At 44.8% G+C, this 20,533-nt stretch overlaps 3 protein-coding genes across 6 annotated transcripts in view; 1 reads left to right on the plus strand and 2 right to left on the minus strand.

The window, feature by feature from the left end:
- LOC119442724 (beta-arrestin-1) overlaps positions 1 to 3,098 on the plus strand; it is a 33,738-nt gene extending 30,640 nt beyond the window's left edge. For both annotated transcript variants that reach the window (XM_037707707.2, XM_037707706.2), the window contains exons 9-10: positions 361 to 492; positions 1,595 to 3,098. In XM_037707707.2, the coding sequence (XP_037563635.1) occupies positions 361 to 492; positions 1,595 to 1,679 (217 nt within the window). In that variant the 3' untranslated portion in view covers positions 1,680 to 3,098. The remainder of the gene's footprint in view (positions 1 to 360; positions 493 to 1,594) is intronic.
- On the minus strand, positions 1,228 to 12,048 carry LOC119442723 (pyridine nucleotide-disulfide oxidoreductase domain-containing protein 1). Its single transcript, XM_049662341.1, has 11 exons — positions 11,780 to 12,048; positions 11,506 to 11,586; positions 11,177 to 11,300; positions 10,840 to 10,907; positions 10,700 to 10,756; positions 10,540 to 10,613; positions 8,838 to 9,028; positions 8,121 to 8,200; positions 6,745 to 6,960; positions 4,218 to 4,481; positions 1,228 to 3,018 (listed from the first exon to the last, which is right to left on the minus strand). Exons 1-11 carry the CDS (start codon positions 11,888 to 11,890, stop codon positions 2,773 to 2,775), a joined length of 1,512 nt encoding a protein of 503 aa, XP_049518298.1. The 5' UTR covers positions 11,891 to 12,048; the 3' UTR covers positions 1,228 to 2,772.
- Positions 12,049 to 14,803: 2,755 nt separating this feature from the next.
- The window catches only part of LOC119442725 (rho GTPase-activating protein 15-like), a 37,238-nt gene continuing 31,508 nt past the window's right edge, over positions 14,804 to 20,533 (minus strand). For all 3 annotated transcript variants that reach the window (XM_037707708.2, XM_049662342.1, XM_037707711.2), the window contains 2 exons: positions 19,562 to 19,667; positions 14,804 to 17,103 (listed from right to left, as the gene is read on the minus strand). In XM_037707708.2, the coding sequence (XP_037563636.1) occupies positions 16,932 to 17,103; positions 19,562 to 19,667 (278 nt within the window). In that variant the 3' untranslated portion in view covers positions 14,804 to 16,931. The remainder of the gene's footprint in view (positions 17,104 to 19,561; positions 19,668 to 20,533) is intronic.

Genomic DNA, 20,533 nt, shown 5'->3' on the forward strand with positions numbered 1-20,533 from the left:
TGTCAGCATTTTATCATTAACATATTTAATGGAACTAGTAGAGCGAGAACAAAGTGCAGCAGGTAGTCTGTGTCTCAACATAGGAGATAACAGAATGAGTACACGTTGCCTGTTCCTCATTGGTGCAAATAGTGGTTATAATAGCTGCAAAATGTCACAAGTGAGATTCCCCGCACCCCAATTGTCACGAATGAGGTAGTGAGCTTTCGCTTGGAGCACTGAGAAGAGGCCCACAAGAAATACTTGCGCATTGCTTGTGCTTGAAGCATGAGACTGGCTACGCTATGTCAAATGTGTGGAAAATACAACTTCTGGATTTTTGCATAAGGTCTTCTGCAAACTTTTCATTGTCTGCCCCAGGGACCTGGTAGCTGAGCTGCCTTTCATCCTGATGCACCCGAAACCCGAAGAGTCAAGCCCGATTCGAGTTGTCAGTGAACCCAAGGCTCCAGGCCCCATACCACTGGACACCAACTTGATTGAGCTGGACACGTGCGTTTCTTGTCAGTTCTATTTTAGAGTGCAGTGTGCCAGAACAAGATATGTCTGCACAGGTGGCGACTCATAGCTGTGATACCAATGCTTTGCTAATCAAGACAGAGAGCTCTGCGAAGACACGTTTTGGTTTTCAAGCTTTTGATCCGAACTAACCCAGAGCTAGCCACCATAGTTATTGTAGTTTTCTTGATGGGATTTCCCATGCAGCTTGTGCTGTCAAGATGGCATAAGTGATACTGGTAAAGGCACCTTTTACTTTCACAGATTCCTGAGACGGCTCTTGATAATATAATGCAATGACATTTCAGGGCTTGTAGTTCACTTTATGCGGATGAGCCTCTGTGATTTTTACTTATCTACATGACCTGTGTGTAGAAAACATGTACGTTAAACACAAACTTATAAAATACAAGAAATTTGTGATGCCCCTCATTTTTTAATTAGCCATCGTGCTTATGCACTTTTGTACAGTAAACTGATGGGAGTGCAATATGCAATCTGGTGCAGTAGCTATTTCAGTGAAGAAATGTTTACGAGTTGCTTTGTTGACAGAAGCAGGAAATAGCACATTGGTAAAATATGCACTCGCACAGGATACATCTTTCAAGTACTCATGGTAGAGAAAGTATGGGATAATATAGGCTATATCACCGAGCAGCTTTGCAGTGTCAGAAAACTGCATAGCTTTATTTACAACGGATTACCAAACATTGGCAAGCATAAAACATGTTTAGAACGAAATACAGAATATTCAGAATCCACATGTAAGCTTTTTCAGCAATGCATAATGTTGTAAGCAAAATGGCATAAGTTCACAAGATCCCATTTTCTCCAGTGTGCTAGTTTTGTTTGCCTGAAAAGGTTTCTTTTTGAGGAAACTGTATAGATTTCCTCTGTAGTCTTGTGCTACTTTCAGATAAATGCATAAAACTGTTGCCACCCTGCAGATTTCTCAATTCATTTGCTTACTCAGTGTTTTGCTCTGTGTCAGACCATGCTTGCAACATCCAGAATATCCCCATTGCCAGATTCACTGTTGTGCAGTTGGCTTTACTAACACTGCTCGTCTAAACAAGCTTTTTGTTCTGTTTTGCAGGGATGCTGCGGCCAGCCTAGATGATGATGACATCATCTTTGAAGACTTTGCACGGCTGCGGCTCCGCGGTGAGACGGACGCCTGAGGGGACTGCAGTCTGTGCGCTCCCTAAGTGCCAAACCGTCGACGAGCTTAGCTCCCGTCCCCCACCTGGACTGGCGGCTCCACTCCCTGGTGCACCGCCTCTGCAGGGTCTGTGCAAGAAGGCAAGGCTGCGGATCGACAGTCGCCCTCCCAATGTTCCCGTCCCTCATTGTGCATCTTGTCCGAGGCAGGTCACCAAGCACCTTCAGGCAGGCAGTTCCAACAGCCGAAGGCGTTTGCGACACCTCCCATTTGTGCTCCAGCTCCCTTCAGCAGTGTCCACTTATCCGAGGCACACACCTTCTGAGTGGACTCTTGCGATCATGCAAGCTATGGACGTCCATCCATCTATGTTTTGGTGTAGAGCTTACTGCAGTGCGGCTGGAGAGGGAAAGGTGCCGCTGGATGTACCGTTAAAGTGGCTGGCTCCTCTTTGACTGGAATAATACACACATCTCACATTTCGCTGAAGCACTTTGGCTGCATTAATATTCTTTGGCTAAGGAATTGGATAACACTCGATGCCATGCTTGAAAAAAAAAAAAAAAAGACTAGCTTTAATGTCCCGTCCTGTACACGTGCGACAGTGTTCAACGTCATTCAAAGTCTTATGGCGTATGCATGCTGCACGTGGTGTTCAGCAGCAGGCTTCCCTTCAGCTGCGCTGTAGGGAAATGTGTGGCTTGTGAATGTAAACTTTAGTCCCTTTTGCAAGTGGTCCTACGGCTGGTGGGCGAGAGCGCCACCTCTGCCTGCACTGGCACTTTCATACTGTATTTTAGCGGCCATGCTCAAGCTCACACCAGGTTCATCAGGGTCCTTATCACCGGCCGCTTGAGCGAAAAACCTGTGATGGAAAGCAGTGTAGCACTGCGTGCAACAGTAGTAGGCTCTTCAGCCGGCCATGCGTGGTGTCGTTGAGTGGTTTCTGAAAGCACAATCCTTGCTTGTCATGTTTTTCCAGCTGAAGACTGTGCTTCACTGTGGAACTGTTTTGGCGTCGTGCAAACTGGCCCTTTGTGAAAACAATTCTGTGAGTGATGAATGAGCATTTTCCAGTCATTTCAAGCAGACGTGGGTGTCTTGACAAGAGGTCAATCGAAGAAGTCTTCAATGTCCACTTCGGGGTCAAGCAGGTGATCAGCAAGTGGACCCAGGTCAAGTTGGTCAAGCAGGAGGTTCTCACAAGTTTCCTCCAGATCTGTATCGCCAATCAGCACGGCTCCCTTAAGCCTCCCATCATGGAGAAGCAGCTTGATGTACTCCTGGCCTGGGTTCACGCGCACAAGGGCTCGGCATTCAGCTAGGCCTTGGCCATTGAAGATGCCCAGAAGGACCACCTGCAAGACCATCTCTCTGAACCAACTGGCAGAGTGAGCTAACGGCAATGCTGCTGTGAATAAATGCCCACCATGGACAATATGCCTTCCTTAGTCTTTCTTTAAGGCTTTCATAGCTATGACTGCACCTATGGCAGTGAAATTGTATGCAAAAAGCAGAACTGGAAGCTACAGGGGACATACCCAACTTTATGATCCACTGGTTTGATTACAATGTTTACAGCAGTAATACATATACTATAAGGCTCAGAGCTTAATTTTCAGGAGTTACGATTGTAATTGCTAACAAAACCCATAGTTGCAAAATTATGAGGAAGCTTGGTCTCCCATTGTGTATTGCTGCAAGAGGGACCAAAGTGCACAATTGTGGAGCAGTGTTTCTTATCAAAAAGAAAAAAAAGTTATAAGACCATTACACCTGCACTTACATCGTGAACTTTTCTGAAAAATTGATAACCTTAGTATGAAAAAAAAAAGCAAAATTCAGAAATACAGCTTCTCAATGGTATTCTGCGAAAACATTAACCCCAGAAAACTCCTTAAAAGTAAGTCTTATGTAATGTAGAAACAATAGGAGGTTTTGTAAACACTGCTAAAATGACTTTCAAAACTGCACTATTTGTGCTTCACATATGTGGGGCCTTGTATTCTGCATTCTTTAGTCGTAATTGCATTGAGCTTTCAAGTCTTTGGCCACTATTGTGCACTCTTCAAAGCTTTTTTCCTAATTGTATGCTGTGTATTGGCATAATCATGACGGGAATCCACCATGTGCAGGGGCAATTATTGAGGGGGCCAAAGGTCCCTACAGTGCCGCTTTTCTACCCCTCTCCACTGTTCTCTCATACATTTAAAGTTTGCTCCATACCTGCTCTCTGCAAAACCTTTGAAACAGCCACATCTCATAAACATACTTTAGACACGCATAAATGTAAAGTGCATGTTTACTATTTTGCGCTCCTAAATTTACCAAGGTGTATGGCGTCCAAATTACGTGGCTTTCACAGCCATAAGTCTGTGTACTCTACAGGAAACAAAACACTGAGCCAACTAGTGCCTCCTGGTTATTAGGCCAGAAGGGTGTGGAATTGCCCCCTTCTCTGCACATGCCTATTGTTGCAGGCACAAGATAGTGCCTCCCGACTCATTTAAATGCAGTTTTCCTGCAGAAGAGCTTGCCAAAACAAACAGGTTCTCACCCGGTATCCAAAGAAGCGCGTCACATGGGAGAAAAGGTCGAAACGGGCATCTGCAAGGGGATCAGGCTCGGCTGACCAGTGGGCTGCCATGCAGGTGCCTGCCCAGTGGCCCATCTGCCGTGCTTGTGTCCATAGGCGCCGCTGGAACCATAGCTCCGCAAGCTCCCAGCCTGCCGTACAAACGTCACCTGCTGCATACACGCCTGCCAGTGAGGATCTCATCTGCCGGTCCACCAGGATGCCTCCATCTGTGGCTACTTCCAACTGGAGTGAAACATTAGAATGATTACAGCTGAATTCTCATTAGCTTGATTGCGGAACATCCAAACAAGCAGTGACTAAATGAAATAAATAGTTAAACTTCAGTATAACGAAGTCGATAAAATCGGCAATTTCCTTTGTTATATCGAAATATCTCTAAGAAATTCAACCATTTATAAAAATAAGTACCAGGGTGCCGATGAATTTTTCATACACAAAAGGGGCCACAAAATTTCCTGAATTATCGGGCAACGAAAAAAAACCTAATTCGAATGAGAAAAAATAATTTTGTTTAACTTGAGAGTCGGTCGAAAGAGACGCTTTCACTCCGTGTCGACAATATCTTGACATCTGCGGTGCGATGCTAGCTGCGCTTTCGTGTCCACTGCAGCCCCACAGCTAATAGTGTGGTGGGCACAGTGGGATGCCGCTATCGTGAAATGCGCTCGCAGTAGGGAACCAATGCTCCGTTTGCCTCTGGCTTCAATGCCTCTCCGAAACTCGAGATTATGCAACCTCCAGTACTAAATGCGGGGGAAGACGCCACATATGATGCCATGCCATCTTGGCACGCCCACTCTTTGCACACATGGCAGATTACCTCTAAAACAGGGCGCGTGGGCTGCGTATGCGCTCAGCCGCGCTGACAGCCATGTGGTGCCACTGCCACACTAGAAAAGGAGATGCGCACCAATCTGCCACCCACTCCCCTTGCGCAAGCTTGCTCCCCTCATTCCATTTCCCCTTGCTTGGGTGAGAAGGCGGCCATCCTTTTCGGCTCACCCTTGCACGCTTTAACTTGCACCTAAAGCATACAGTGTGCAGCGCACGATAAGATCTTATCACACTCGGACGTTATACGGAACATGGTGCTGCTTGGCTTCGGCAATCACTCTTGGTCGCGCGGCGTGCGATACCCCAAAGACAGCAAAGGTGTTTAAGCAAGTTCTCACATCCTTCGGAAGTACCAGGGTATGTGTGTGCTGGCTGTTCCTAGTGATGATTCATCACCGACACCCTGGTGATATGGCTGTGTCGGGGCTCCTATACAGACTGCGTCGCTGGTTGCTCTTTACCATCACAGCCGTACAATCTCCCAGTTGACCTTGCGGAGCAGCTAAAACAACACGTGAGAAACAACTTAGAGTATTGGCTAAAAAGAACGGACAGAAATGTGTTGTCAGTTCGTGTGTGGTAAACCAATGAGAGGAGGCACTGGGTGTTGTTGCGAAGTCCGAGGGGGTCCGTGCGGCCACGAAGGTTCCATGGATGGTGTCGTGCCAGGCGCCGGGAGAAGGAGAGGTCCAGTGAGATCAGAAAAGGGATTTATATACAAATGTACATTATTTCACAACAAGGGCTCCATGACATTTGGAGCCATCTACATGCTAATGTCTCTGCACGTCTTATCGTTTACATCTCCGAGCGTCCACAACACTGAAGTCCCGCTTGTTTATCCCTTTCGTTTCCCTCTTTCACTCGACAAGGGAATGCACTTTAGTTTTTCTTAGCCAATGACCATCTTCGACCAGTTCACCATAACCCGCCCATGTGTCCTCGTAACACCGGGCACCACCTCCAATGTTGCCTATCGCCCCCGCACACAAGGCAAACGGGTGACACCTTGAGAACCAAACGTTGACGTGTTTCCCACGGGAATGCTCGACGCTGGCCCCTTGCAGGAATTAGTCGCCTCTCGCTGACAGTCATTTCGCGGAAGCCACCAGGGCGGTGGCTGTTGTCTCAAAAGGGGCATCTGGTTGGCGCATCGCAGTGGGCGCCGGGCCTCGTCGTAGTTCGGGTGGGCGCTGGTGATTCACGGAAACACACCAAGAGCGACGTTGCTGTTTTAGCGACACACTAGGCCGATGACCCATTTCAGCCTGGGGACTAATTGCTCATCCATGAGTCTCAGGTGACGGTGACGCTACCCGGCCGCGAGAAACGACAAGCGCGAAGAGCACTCCGCAGCTTCACATCTGTCGGTGAGGCCTCCTTTGTCCCAAAGGACCGCCAGACACAACAGTGTATGCAAGGTGACATTTATTTTACAATCATTTATAATTTTATCTAAAAGCAAAAATTTGGAACTCTGACATAGGTTGCATTACTGATTGATACCGAGCATCCAGCCGCACACCAGTCCTCAGCACCGCATGAAAATGGCCGCTAAACTCCCCTTAACAGCTTCGCTGTAAAAACATAGTGGTTCATCAGAGCACTTCTTGAAGGCTGCACTAGTACATTTTAAGATGCAGTTTCCCACCTGAGGCGCAGTGATGGTGTCTACATTGGGTGTGACACCAGTTGCACTGACAATGAGGTCAACACCAAAGCACTTGTCATTGGTCAGGAGCACATAGATGGGCCAGTTAGAGCCACACTTGAAGTCGCAGCTGGCGTCGTTGAGACACTTCTGCTTGAATTCGGCAGGTGTCAGCAACAGACGTACCTCACAGCTGTACTCGATATGCACATTCTTCTGCAAAGAGGCATATTTTACAGAACCCGTAAGTGTCATCCAGGCATGCAGAAGTACATTGCTCATGGGATGAAACGGGACAGGGAAACTTAAGTAGAACACTCCACATGTGAACACTCCCAAGTGCCAGTGCATTAAAGACACCCCCTAAATTCGCTTAGTCATCCCCCTTACTCATCCTCTTAATTTGCTTACTCATAGTAGACGATGACGACGGTGACCCGCACTCCATCAAAATTGTTGGGTGAGCGTTTGCATATATGTAAGACACAATGCCAGGTTGGTATAGTAAGTCGCTGAGAAATCTGACGTCAATCTGAGCATTTTTTGACGTGTTTTTACTTTGCTTACTCATAGAAGACAATGACTCGCACGCCATCAAAATTGTTGCGTGAGCGTCTGCATATAGGTAAGACACGATGCCGGGCTGGTGTAGTAAGTACACCAACATGGCATCGTGTCTTTACTCTTATCGCCGTCGGCCATTTTTGTAACTTGCGTGTAGTCACTGCATTTTTCCTCAAGGACTTTGAAGGTCGACTGAACGATGAAATATAATATAAGGCTTTCGTCTTAATAACATTCTTAGAGCTGAAGCCTCGCAATCACAAATATAGATTAAGTGTTAGCAAGACAAATGCACGAAACATTTGGATAATAATGTGTTCAGCATAGTATTAAGAAAATTTTATTGTGGATTGCTCAGTTACACAATGAACTTGGTCTCAAGCACGTTTGTACAGATTTGCAAACTCTGGCTGCTTCTTAGTCTATGGCTGCTTGTTTACACAGGTAAGTACATGGATAGAAGAAAAGCTCAGTGGTGTATGTTCTTCACAAAGATTCAGAGTTCTTTTGTTGGCCCATTCAGTCCAATCGGCTTCTTTAATAAAGAAATCTTTAGTGCTGGATGGACACCTTGTCAGGTACTGCCATGTGTGAGCAGTGTAACGGATTAGCACATCTCAAGCTCTGAAAAATGAGATGCGCCTGTTACTGGCAGAGTCATGCTCCACTACTCATAAGAAAAACTGGATCAAGATCGCCTATGCTGTGTTCACAAAAATGCCAATCAAAGCACACTTGCTGACATATGCTACAATAAATGTTATAACCATAGTGCACTAATCAGAAGTCTTGTGAAATACTCAAGCTCTAACCTGAGTTCCACCTTGCAATACATGGCCTTTGGCCCAGTCTGGCCCCAAAGCACTCCCTGGAGGCAAGGAATCCTGGTTCGCTGCACAAAACAGGGCAGATGTTCTTGGTATATTTACCACAAAGTAGCTTGCCGTGAAGGAACTATATATTCTAGTAAGGTTTACACCAGGTTTTAAGCCTGCAATACTGCAGCTTTCAAGAGAAATTATAGTGCTTGTTATGTGTATGTATCATACACATTCTGCTAAAGCTACATCTCGTGTAGCACAAGTGTGAAAAATAGCTCATGCCAGTTGGGTTATTGATGAATAAAAATCGAAGAGGACTAGTGTAAGCGAGATACTGGTCTTTCTGGTCTCCCCTGGTGTTAACATTTGTGGTCTATCTGTTCAAAATTTAAGAATCTGCAAGGATTGACAGCACTTTCAACCTGCTCTGCAGACTTCTATACTGCTAATACTAGCACCACAATTACAAAGGCTAAAGAGGCTGTTAATGCACAAGGATGGGTCATGGTGAAGAATTTCTTGCTCTAAAAAGCAATTTCTACGGTCAGTTCCAAAAGTTTAAGGAATGTGGGTCCTGCGAAAATGTAGTTTTTTTTTTTTTTAGTATACTGGTGTGGAGTGGTGCTGGGCTGTGACAAGAAAAGGCTATTGATTTCCCTCGCGCACTGAGGGTTTGTAGAGGCGGAGCTGTGTATTTTGGGTACTAACCTTGTCTGGGACACTTGGAGTCTCCGCAGCCTGTGGCATCTTGCTCTGCTGTGACAGAGCTTGCGGTGCCTTCACTGTTCTCGGCACTCAGCTGTGGCAGAAAGAACTGTGCAGCTCCGGGGTCAAAGAAGGTAGCACCAATGCTGTTTTCTCGCACAACCCAAAGGACTTTGCAGCCACACAGTTCATGTCTGCACACAGTAAAATGCAAACATATTTTTTTCACTTCACATGCGAGAAGAGCTAGGGGACAACAGATGGAACCAGATTTCATGCTTGATCAAACAGTCAACATCGTGAAGCATTTAAAAAATATTTGGATTTTCGAGTGGTGACTATTCGATTCGAGGACCAAACCAAATATGTCAATATTCAATTCATTATTCGAAAGTTATGAATATTTGCTCACCCTGAACAGAAACTGATAGGTGTAACAGTAAGAGACAGGAATGGCAGTACATATTGCAGAGCAAACACAAATAGCTTATATTTTAAGGAGAGAAATGAGGAAGAAGTTTAATTGGGAAGGACGTGCAACATATAGTACAGATAACTGGTTCTCTATGGCATTAAATGCCATGGGAAGAGAAACATAATCGTGGGTGGCCAAGGATCACGAGACTAGAAAGAAGCAAACATAGAAGGAAGCTTGCTACCACAGCAAAGGATAACTCAGGATTGCCAAGCCTTCATCCTACTGTGACTGACGATGATGATAATGATTCAATAGACAACGACAGAAGTGCCTTTGCAATTTCTCTCCAGTCAGCCTGGCTCAGTAGCAGCATAAGGCTGTCTGGACATTAGGGCCAATAATCCCATTCCTGTGTACCTCTGCATTCCGCAACCACTCTGTGCCTTTTCTGTGAGCTAATTAGTCGGCCCATTTCATATGCCATGAACCATAAATGACCTACACGTCTCTAAGGACTGTAGCCGGCAGCAAATGAAATATGTTATGCCAGTCTATGCCACAGTACCTGCCCATATGGCTGATTGTTAATGTTTCAAATAAACAGCCACAATTAAAGCTGGCACCCATCTTTGTTGTTGCTCTGTGCTTTTCACTGTCCTCCTTTCACTTTGCACTATTCCAACACTCACACAACAATATTAACTACTCAATCTAGTCCCTAATGTATCAATTTGTGTTCAACCGTTATTTGAAAATTCAATTCACATGATAGCCGAGACATCTGGGAACGCAAATTATTTGCTTATCTAAAGCACAGCTACTGCAGTGTTTCCATTTTTCTTTCGAGGTATGATTTTGTTAAACCTACAGTGACTTGTATTCACGGTAGGCTTTTACATTTTTTTTTTTTTATAAAGGCTGCCCAGAAATGTTTTCTTCATAGTTTCATTGAAATACAGAGGAAGCAGAAGGGTCTGTTGCTGAGCCTGTTGGTACATACTTCTAGAAACGATGGAACCCAGCCTTTAAGACGCAAACACCAGGAGAGGAAGTGTTGATAACTGCTTTGGAATAAAAGTGTAACTTCAGTGGAGGAAAGCTGAAGAGCACCATGCAGGCCACATGATTGAGACCTCATAACCACAATGATGACCAGTACGGCCAGCCAGACATTGCAATAAAAGATGGCAGATATAAAAAGTTGTAATTATTTTTGCCATTTTGCTACATTCACAAAGCCACACAATGTGTGCACCTGTGAGCATGCTTATTTGTAACAGCGCTTACACCAATTCTGTGGCAATTCCACCATTGCCAATGACAGCTACAAGTCTGGCACCACCAAGTCGTTTCTGCAGCATCTGAAAAGAGAGAACAGAGCCCATGTTCTAGCGCTATGTGCTTCAAGCTGGAGGAGGGCCTTCCAAATGTGTAAATTTGCTGTTACCTGCACAGTCTCAGTGTCCCGAATGCCCAATACCAGTGGATTGTCCTTGGAAATTAACTGAAAGTGGACAGGAAAACAAAGTCATACATTAAGCAAGAAGAGCCACCACTAAATTTAAGGAAGTACTTAAACCGCTATACCTGAGGTCTTGCACCCATGCAAAGGCAGATCATCCCATAGCTGACCACACGACCACTCTTGAGCAATGCTTTCTGAAAAATACATCCGTGTTTAGCAGGAGTCTAAAATTCAAAGCAAATGGCACCAAGAACTCTACCTAAAGCAAATAAAAGTTGCCATGTATCATTTCCAGGTAAGGAAGAATAGCGAAAAACAGGCCAGAACAATAATTTTGAAAGCATGCAAATGAGAAGTTATGAATTATGAAGCGACAGTACTTCCGACTTACTGAAGTAAGAAATTAAGTCGACCAATGTTTTTCGAGAAAATACGAGCAACAATGAAGATGTGCAATACTTGCTCGTGCACTGGCATCCAGAGAGATGAGCACATCTTGAAGCACTCTGATGTTGCTGTACTGCTGCTCTAGGTAGCTCAAAGAGCGCTCTTCGATGTCGAAACTTTCCATGACTCTGCGAAGCTAGAAGTGGGCACAATTAACAGATGTATTAAGAACACGAAAATTTTTCCGTGAACTGAGCGCTCTGCAACCCAAGGGCGCTCACATCTATTTTGAATTAAACGATTTCTGGGGTCAGTGGCTTGGTAATCCTGCCACGAATGCTGGAGATATTCCTAGGTGCAAGCACTTTTGACAAAACCACTTCAACTAATTTACGACTTACCTTTACAACGTTCGTTGCGGCTTTTACAATAGGTGACGCCGTTATGAGTAGAATTGGCTCCTCAGGAGAATGAACAGCGAGCTGGAAAAGTGTGACAGAGAAATGAACACTTTAATTACTGCCCGTTTGGTATGCCGGCTTGGACAGCGAGCGAACAGCGCAACACGTATTCTACACTTGTGCGTAAGCGAAACGTTATCAACATTCTACAGCATGACAATTTTTTTTATTTTAGATGTCAGCCGATGCATCAATTATCAGGATCACCCATCACCTGCTCGGCGCACGACACGCCTGCAATGCCGCCACCGATGACAACAAACGTGCTTTTCAGATCCGATACTTGTCCTGTAATAACACCACTGACATTTTTTAAAGCTTCCATATTGCTGGCGTTTTGTTTCTCGCGCGTAACTCTATGACTCCTTACTCGTGGTTTTACAAGAGTAGTAAGTGTTGTCTAGGAACACGCGACAATCAAATTATCCAAGCGCTGAATGAACATATCCGAAACCGTCAAGCACACGAGCTTCGCACGCTTTGTTATTGGCTACGGCTGGCAGCGGATCCAAATGGATTTCGTTTGTCCCCTGAAGTGCCTGAAGTTCAATTCGCGTTTTCCCGGCTTTTTGGTTGGTTGGGGTTTTGGGGTCTTTGCGGTGTGTTATTTTTCTATCTAAAAATACAGACGACGAGTTTTGACAACGTGACTAACCGCCGTCTCAGAATGTCCACTTCTTTGCGCAGTGTAATGCCTTTGGCAAAGCATAAACCCTCTCTTTTTTTCTTTTTTCTTTTTTTCTTTTTTTTTTTGTCCCAGTTTGCCGTAACTAAATGCGTGCAGCCGCAGTCCCTACAATAATGGAAATGCATTGAATGCATTAATGCAGCGCAGCGCTGCATTAATGGAAAATAGCAGCATCATGTTCAAATCAGCAGACAGACTAACAAGGGAGATTGTTGAAGCCCTGGAAATAAAAAAGCTGGATGAGTCCTGTGTTAGCATATCAGATTCCTTACTAGAACCCCATTTCGCGCGGAGTAGGCTTGGCCATGTGATGCAAGTGACAGTTTCCTTTTTGTTTATTCATGTTCAGATATTCTGCGCTTTTTGTGAATAAACCTTCAGTTGTTAGTGCGCCCTGTGTCTGTCTCGTTACTCGTCGTTTGGTCCTGTGCATATTCTGGCGCTGTCTTTTACTTGATGATGAAGAACCAACTAGCCCAAAAACACGTCCTTACTAGAAACACACTGTTTTCCTAGGATGCACAGAAAATGTCTTTGAATAAATGTTTTTCTCTTTTATTTTTATTTTTGCTAAGAAGCAGGTGATGCCTTGAAGCATGCATCGATCATCTCTTTCGAATTTTGAATATGTCATTTGATAGTGTATTTAACCAGCAGATGGATGTTTAAAGTGTGAAATGACCGTTGTTGTGTTTAGGGACAGTATTCTTCATCAAGCCCACATCTCTATGAACAGCTGCTGTCCATGCATCCAGTGAAATCCAATTTTGCTTAATAAGTGAGGTTGTGGAAAAGCAGAATAAAAGCATCGACATACAGTCATCCAACAAAACAGTGCAATATTGAAAGTGCAGTAAGATGGATTGTGACTTGAGCCTGATTCTTGTACCTAGCTGACTCGAACACACACACTTAAAAATAGTGAAATCTCCTTCTTAGCAGCAATTTCTTGCAGCTAAGCAGCTGCCGAGTTCGGCATGCACTTCAAGCTCTTCAGGTGACTTTTCAAAGTTGATTTTCCCATTGTAATGATGTCAATCACCTCCTGACATGGTGGCTAGTAGTGTTCAGCTTGGTGCTCATTGTGTTAGAGCAAGTGGCAGAAACTTACTAAATAGAAACTTATTTTTCTGGGGCCTAGGGTCTCAGAGTCGCTCCTCAGGACCTTAATAAAGTTCATTGTCTGTCTGTCTAGGGCTCAAATATAGTGCCATGAAGGCTGCGATGTGAACGAACTAGCAAAACAACAAAATGCACCACTTAGTCACGTGATCTGGCCTTGTCTAGCCCTACAGAGGTCATGGCAATTTAAACAGGCCTGTTGTGGCTGTAGAAATGCCTTATTAAATGGTTTAATGGCACTCTCAAAAGAAACTACCTAGGATTGTTTCCCGATAGAGTTTCCCATGGCATAGCTCCTATGCGGAGTTGTGTATCTTCAGAAATAACCCTCAAACTCAGCTTTCAAGGAAATCAAGGAGCTCATTTATTTTCAAAGAGTTAAAAGGGCCCTTGAATCTCTTTTTCCAAATTCAAAGATTTAAAGGTGTATGAACCCTGCTGTAACCATGTCTATGCATGCTCATTGCTCCAATTGATGAGGCATTGCATTGAATGCCATTGCTATGTCATATGAAAGTAGAAGTATCCCTGAAACTGATTGACTGGGAATATAGCCACTGGGTAACGAATAGCAGCACATCAGCTGTTGCATGACAGGCAAAGTGTCCTTGGAGAAAAAAGTCAAAGGAGACCCAGCAGCTTGATTCTTAACCCTTGCAAATGCATTTTATATACTCCCAAGACCTGAAGACAGCTTCAAGACATAATTGCAGTTTTAAGTCTGGCTGGTATGTTACTAACATCAAAAACCAATTTTTTGTTTGTCACTGTTAAAAGTCAGAAGCACCATCTCCATGTGCATGGACATGTAACTGTCTCTCATGTTTCATATGGTAAAAATTAACTGCTTTCTTTTGCATCAACACAGAGATGAAGGCGAGACATCACACGGTGGGTCGCCATGCTGGCACTGCATCCCAGATTTGCACGTCACCTCGCAGTACTTGAAATGTACTTAACGGTTACTTTTTGTCATCTGTGAATACACTACAGCTTGTATCAAACTTATCAATTTTCTCGAAAGCTGTGGGCAGGAACATGATATAACCACTTTCAAGCAGTTCAGCATGCATCTGACATTGTATCAGGGATGAATATGTTATGTAATCACTTCCTAGTTAATTTTGAGGAGGATTGAAAGTACTAGTGTGCAATATAATGTACAAGGGGCTTCAGGACATCAGGAGGCTCCTTGTACCTGGTTTTTATGTTGGTGTACCACGTATACAAACACTTTCAATGACCATTGAAGTTAACAGTTGTTGTAAAACTCTATTTACAGTTGTGCGAGTTTCGGTGTATCTGTCACAAAGCTCACTCAACAGGGCCAATGGAGCTTCTGGATTTCACTGTTGGTTTCAAGCGTCATCTAAAGCACAGTGTGACAGGGATAATAACAAATGAAAACAGAACCTTCGTGTGTGACTCAAAAATCAACTTTATTTGCTATTAATTTATAATGCTCTCTAAATTCAACAACACAATGGCAAACCTGAAACACCTTCAAAAACTGCATATCATTGATTTTATCTTAAGGCACAGAGCATACCGTGAGGAATGTAAATAAATAAACCTGATACGTGCTCCTTTATTCACAAGCAATGGCATGCCTTTTTTTAAGTCAAAATTGTACACACACAAAAAGAGGCAGCACTGCTATACCTTTTCAACGGGCTGTAATACTGTCATAAAATATCACAGAATTAGCAACCACATTTGCATGCCTCATGAACCATGATGTTACACACAATTCCCAACATTCTCTTAAAGCAACAAGTATCAAACTAAACTACAAACACCTAACAAACGTGCCAGATCTCTTTTTACTGGATGCTCAAAAGTACCCCCAAAATTGTTGATTGTGGTGTCGCGCATTTACACAGAACAGCCTCCTTCGCGGAAGAGAACTAAAAGAGACAATGCAACTGGTTTCACGCTGACCAGCATCTTGCAATATTCATGGTACTCCTGCGTTCAACTGAAGAACAATAAATTACAAGGACTGCAATATGGGCACGTGACATTTGCACCTCTAACAAACAAAATATCTAAGAAAAAGAGAGAGTACTCCGTTTTGTACAGTGTATCATGACTTGCTTAAGGTTATTGCCACCACACTGCCAACACAACTTTCTGGCACATTTACCAACCTTTGTACACTTTGTTTTGTGCAGCTCTGTCTGAAATTTCACCGAGAAAACCAGCCAGCTCTCAACAATGGAGCAAGAAGGCAAAGGTGTGCGGGAAGGTGCAACAGAAACTCTGACTTCCGGTCAGGTTGTCATTTTTAAACACTCAGCTGACTATAACGGCCTAATTTGCCCACTGCTGCTCAAAAACCACAGGTACAAGACGCATTTTGCAGTCAAAGATATAGATAGAAACAACCTTCCAGCTGATTGCGCTCGAGTGCAACAAACAAGATGCTCGCCACAGTTGGCGCATTATCTTCAGCTAAAACGAGGAGCCCACTAGCCTTCCTAGAAAAATGAACAAGAGTTTCAGTACACAGTAACTGCAGTTGCTAATGCAATGGCTGGCTCAACACAACTCTGCATGTCAGCTGATATACTTCTCATATTATTAGGACATAAACATTGTGGAATTGCACACAACTTCTTTGTTGAAGACCTAATATGGGCTTCTATAGAATAGATGTCTTTACCTTGCATATTAAAAGTTTTTCTAGGCACACTAGCCCCATCTGTCGGCTTGCTTTCCCCTGGCTTCCTTTCACAAGGGCAGTGAATTATTCATGAGGGAAAATCCACTTTAGTATTCTGACGATGTTTGCAGAACCATGAATTCTGTTCAAGCTGAGCAGCAAGAGCTGCCACTTCCATTCGAGCACTGCTACGGCTACATCAAGGCAAAAAGAAAAAATAATAGTAATAATAATTAAAGGAGAACAGATACTTTCAGTGATCCACTACAGATGAGTTTGGGCACTTGGAATGATAACATTAATCTATTCTAGCTTAAAAGCAGGCCCAGAGAGTTCAACCTCTGGCCTCAAAATATTTCAAACACGGCTATCAGCTAAACCAGTCTCGAAAACATGGTGTCTCTTGATGGTGAGGCCAACCATGATGACGGCACCATGGCCGTAACGGCTGATGGATGATGGGCATGCATCCGGAGCGACCAAAGCACAGTCTTGCAGCAATTACTCGGAACCATGGCACCTAGTGGCAGGCACGAAGCAATGTCACCATTTATAGGGCACAGCATGAGCACAGTGTCTGCAACTTCTCCGAGATGTATTTTAGCAGGTCGACGTCCCGAATAAGCATGCAACTGTTCTGTTGTCATGCGGCAGGAGATGCCATCCACGTGGAAGGAATGGCTAGGAATTACCCGAGGGGGGGGGGTTAACAAGGGCACAACACTCTTCTTCTGCTTGCATGGTGCAAGCGGAATTCTGGACAACTTTAGTGGGTGCTCCGCGTGTCACGACCACAGTGCAGCAGTGCCACAGCAGTAGTAGCGGTAGGAACTGAAAACTGCAGGGGTAGATTTCCCTGCTCTTTGGGAGTATGAAGAAGAAGAACAGTGTTCAAGGAAACAGGAAGTTGAACTCGAGCAGGAGGAACTCGATGACCTGGTTCTGTTGCATCATGTCTAAAGCCAGGTTTCGGGGCTCCTCGCCTGACGACAGCAGTGTTGGCCCAAACACGATGGCCAGGTTTTGGATGTGCATGCGGTTTTTGTCGCTGTGCTCTGTCACCCTGCGCCATCATGTCAATGTCCCAGATTAAGAAACAGGAGAAGAAAAAACTAATTATAACTAACAATGATTCATTACATTTGCAGTTATAAAATGTGCAGTAGACTCCCAGTAAGAAGAGCATGGAGGGACCTTGGATATATGCCTGTACTAACAGAAGTACACTGTACGCAAACAGAACTAAAAAATGGTTTCTTGAGTTATGCTTACCAGGGAACTGATTTACGAGACTTTGTCTTAAAAAGAGTCGACTGTTCAATAGGCAAGGCCTGTGCAGGACATTCAATTGAAAGTTCAAGAAAGGTAAAACAGACTTTATTTGTATGTATGACTGGAGAGACCTTAATAGCGGCTTACTTCAAGAAGTTATTATTGTTATTACATATTGCTATTGCCTGCCCTGTCGGTTAAGGTGGAAGCACAGAGACATGAAAATAATGCTGAATGGCCATATGCTTGCTAACCGCAGGCTTGTCTGTTCACATGCATTACTGCTGGCTTAACCAATCATTGTGCACTAATCTGCATAGTAGACACTTTCAGTTTAGTGGGCTTAGCGGAATAGCAGGATCGAAATGCGCACACGTGGAATGCTAAACGACCCAAACCGTTTACCATACACACGCTATTACTCAGATTTAATGTTACCGTCTTTGCATGGTTTACATAGTTTCCATAAAACATGGCGGCGGTCCCGGCCACCTGCTTCAAACTCAATTTGGCGTGGCTTTTGTAAAATTCACTTCCTTCGTAGCAAATGACTGTGTAAATGGCTTTTGATAAGTCTCAGGCCGCTTCGACAACAGAGTATTATGGATAACCTTGAAGAGTTTTCGTGATCGCTGGAAGCCAGGAGCGCTCGAGTACAAATACAGCAGGCTCCTGGCTCCCACTGTGATGCCTCTCACACTTTCCGGACGCACACAGAGATAGTACGCGAAATTCAAGGCATAATGGAATAACGTCTGCACGTAAACTATGCCATCACGCTATACTAAACGTCTCTTTCTGCAAAGTTTGTTTGCGGAACGGTCAGGCTATTTCCCTTAACCCCGCTATTACGCTGATTTTAAACTAAAACTGTCTAGTGTTGGTGGTATTGGTGCTGGTTGTTTTAAAGGCACAGGCAAATCTGTCCCAGCAGAATGTTCCCGACAGGTGCCTTGGCCTAAAATAACTGCAGCAGACAACGCTATCATTGGCATATGAAACCAGTGCTGTCTAAAAATTGGAACAGCCTATGTGCCATTGAGTGTCTATCTATCCCAAAGAGAACATCGATTAGGATGCATTTTCAGAGCAGTACAGTAATCTCCTCGACACAATACACAAAAGAGCATATCTCGCTCAATGAGAGGCTGTGCAGTTAGTATGCTGATAAAATGAGCATAGTCCCCTCTAATACCACAGAGCAAGCAAATTGTCCCTTTGAATATGATCAACAGCAAATAGACCTGGTTGACTCCGAAACCCAGAACAGATCTACAGTTAAACCTGCTTATAACGAACCTCTATATAATGAATTCCTGGATATAATGAAGTTTTTCTATTCCCCGCCATTACTCCATAGAAGCACAGTGTATTTGAGACCTCTACGTAACGCAGCGGGAGACCCCCTCGAAATAACGAATTTTCCCCACCGACAGCCTAGAGATTTCACCCCAAATTTTGTCATTTTTGCGCGAGCAGCAACCGGAAGCACCTTCTCCGCCGCGACAGAATGCGAAGCGGCGGCTTCGCGCTTGGCGCGCCCAAATTCACTGCAACTGCGAGGCGAGAGCGAGTGCGAGGCGGGCCTGCATCCCTCGACCCAGCGATCTTGCCGCCGCGGGCGTGACCTTTCCCCCTCACTTCATTCAAACCTGATCCCGCCACTTGCTGCAGCTGGCCTAGCCCGCCAAGCCGGCACTCTCCTCTTCCAGTTGATGTTGCCGAAGAAAAAAAAAAAAATGTTTTTTCTTTTTTTTTTAACTCGCTGGCAGCACCACTCTTTGGTTACTGCACAAGTGTCTGCGCTTCACTTCACTAAGCTGGCACTAGGTGACACTATACGACGCCATCGTGTCGCTCGCTCTTCATTTCCGCCGCCTCGTGCTTGTGCGAAACGGCACGCGTCCACGCATCCAGTACCTGGTGTGACCTTCCAAGGATGAGTCCAGCTCCTTCTTCGCGGAGGTGCTGGACGATGACGGAGCAGCATTGTGTTCATTGATGTTGTACGAACGGTCAGTGCTGCCGTCCATCATGAACAAACAACAAAGCGAAATCACTCAGTTTTTTACCACGAAATAAATGTTTTGGGTGAGCTTTGCCGTCTGTTACACTTTTGCTTACTTAGGTAAGCGTTTCCTTTTCGAATTTTTGTGCCGAACCTGCATATAACGAAATCCTCCTTATGGCGAAGTTTTGCGGGAATTTGTCAATTTCGTTATATCCAGGTTTAACTGTATCTCCCTTACCTCAGGAGATGCCTAAGCAGGTACTTGAGTGTGTCATAGTTTGGTCGTGGCAGCTCAGACAGGAGATCTCGAAACATGGCCATCTTAGTCGTTCTTGTGGGCTGACCTGCAGTGACAAAAAATGCCTTCAACTGAAACAAGCAGCGCAAAATGAAAGCAAGGCCCCTTACAAAAATGAGTACAACTCTGCCTACTAATACATGAAGCTCAGTAAAGCCAGCACAGTCCAACTTTAGTCGTGTGGTAGAGCAACAGCTGTAAAATCGGCAGGCTTTTTAGAAATGCAAAACTATACAGTCGAGCCCGCTTATAACGAACCTGAGCGTCATGTGGCGTCTGTTCGTTATATTCCGAAGTTCGTAGCAAGTGGACCACAGCTAAAAAAAAAATAATGTGCTACACATTCTTTTTTTGCAAAAAAGTCCATGATGCTCGTCTGTTTCTGCAGTGCACATCCGATGAGGGTGATCTCTAGCTTAAAATATTTAAAGCGGAAGCGTGCTCTTCGCCGAGGCCCTTGGCGTAGACAAGTTACCTGAGACCCTCTATGTAGCCAATTGCTACAGGCGCGCTTATGAGTGCTGGCTCTGAACTTTCATCGTAATCCGATTCCTCTGCGTCGCTCTCGGCCCGCACTTCACGAACGATGCCTCGTCCGTGCATGGTTCCGCAATGTCAGTGTTTTTATCAGCAGGAATAAAATCATCTCAGCCAATGTCATGGCCCCCCAGGTCGGAGTCAACGACGCGCTGCCACAAATCGCTGCCGGACTGATCCTCTTCGGAAGCGTCAGGCTCGCCATCAGATACTACGTCGACGAAGCCGGCCTTGCGGAAAGAGTTCCGCACGCAAGCAGCAGTCACCTTCGCCCAGGCTGCCTTCACCATCTCAACGGCCGAATAGAGTGAAACTAGAAGCGGCAAGTTGGCGGCCGGGCGGTCAACAGCGATGAGCAAGCGCTCCACAATGCGG

Source organism: Dermacentor silvarum, chromosome 2 (genome assembly GCF_013339745.2).
Source record: "Dermacentor silvarum isolate Dsil-2018 chromosome 2, BIME_Dsil_1.4, whole genome shotgun sequence".
Taxonomy (NCBI): Eukaryota; Metazoa; Arthropoda; class Arachnida; order Ixodida; family Ixodidae; genus Dermacentor; species Dermacentor silvarum.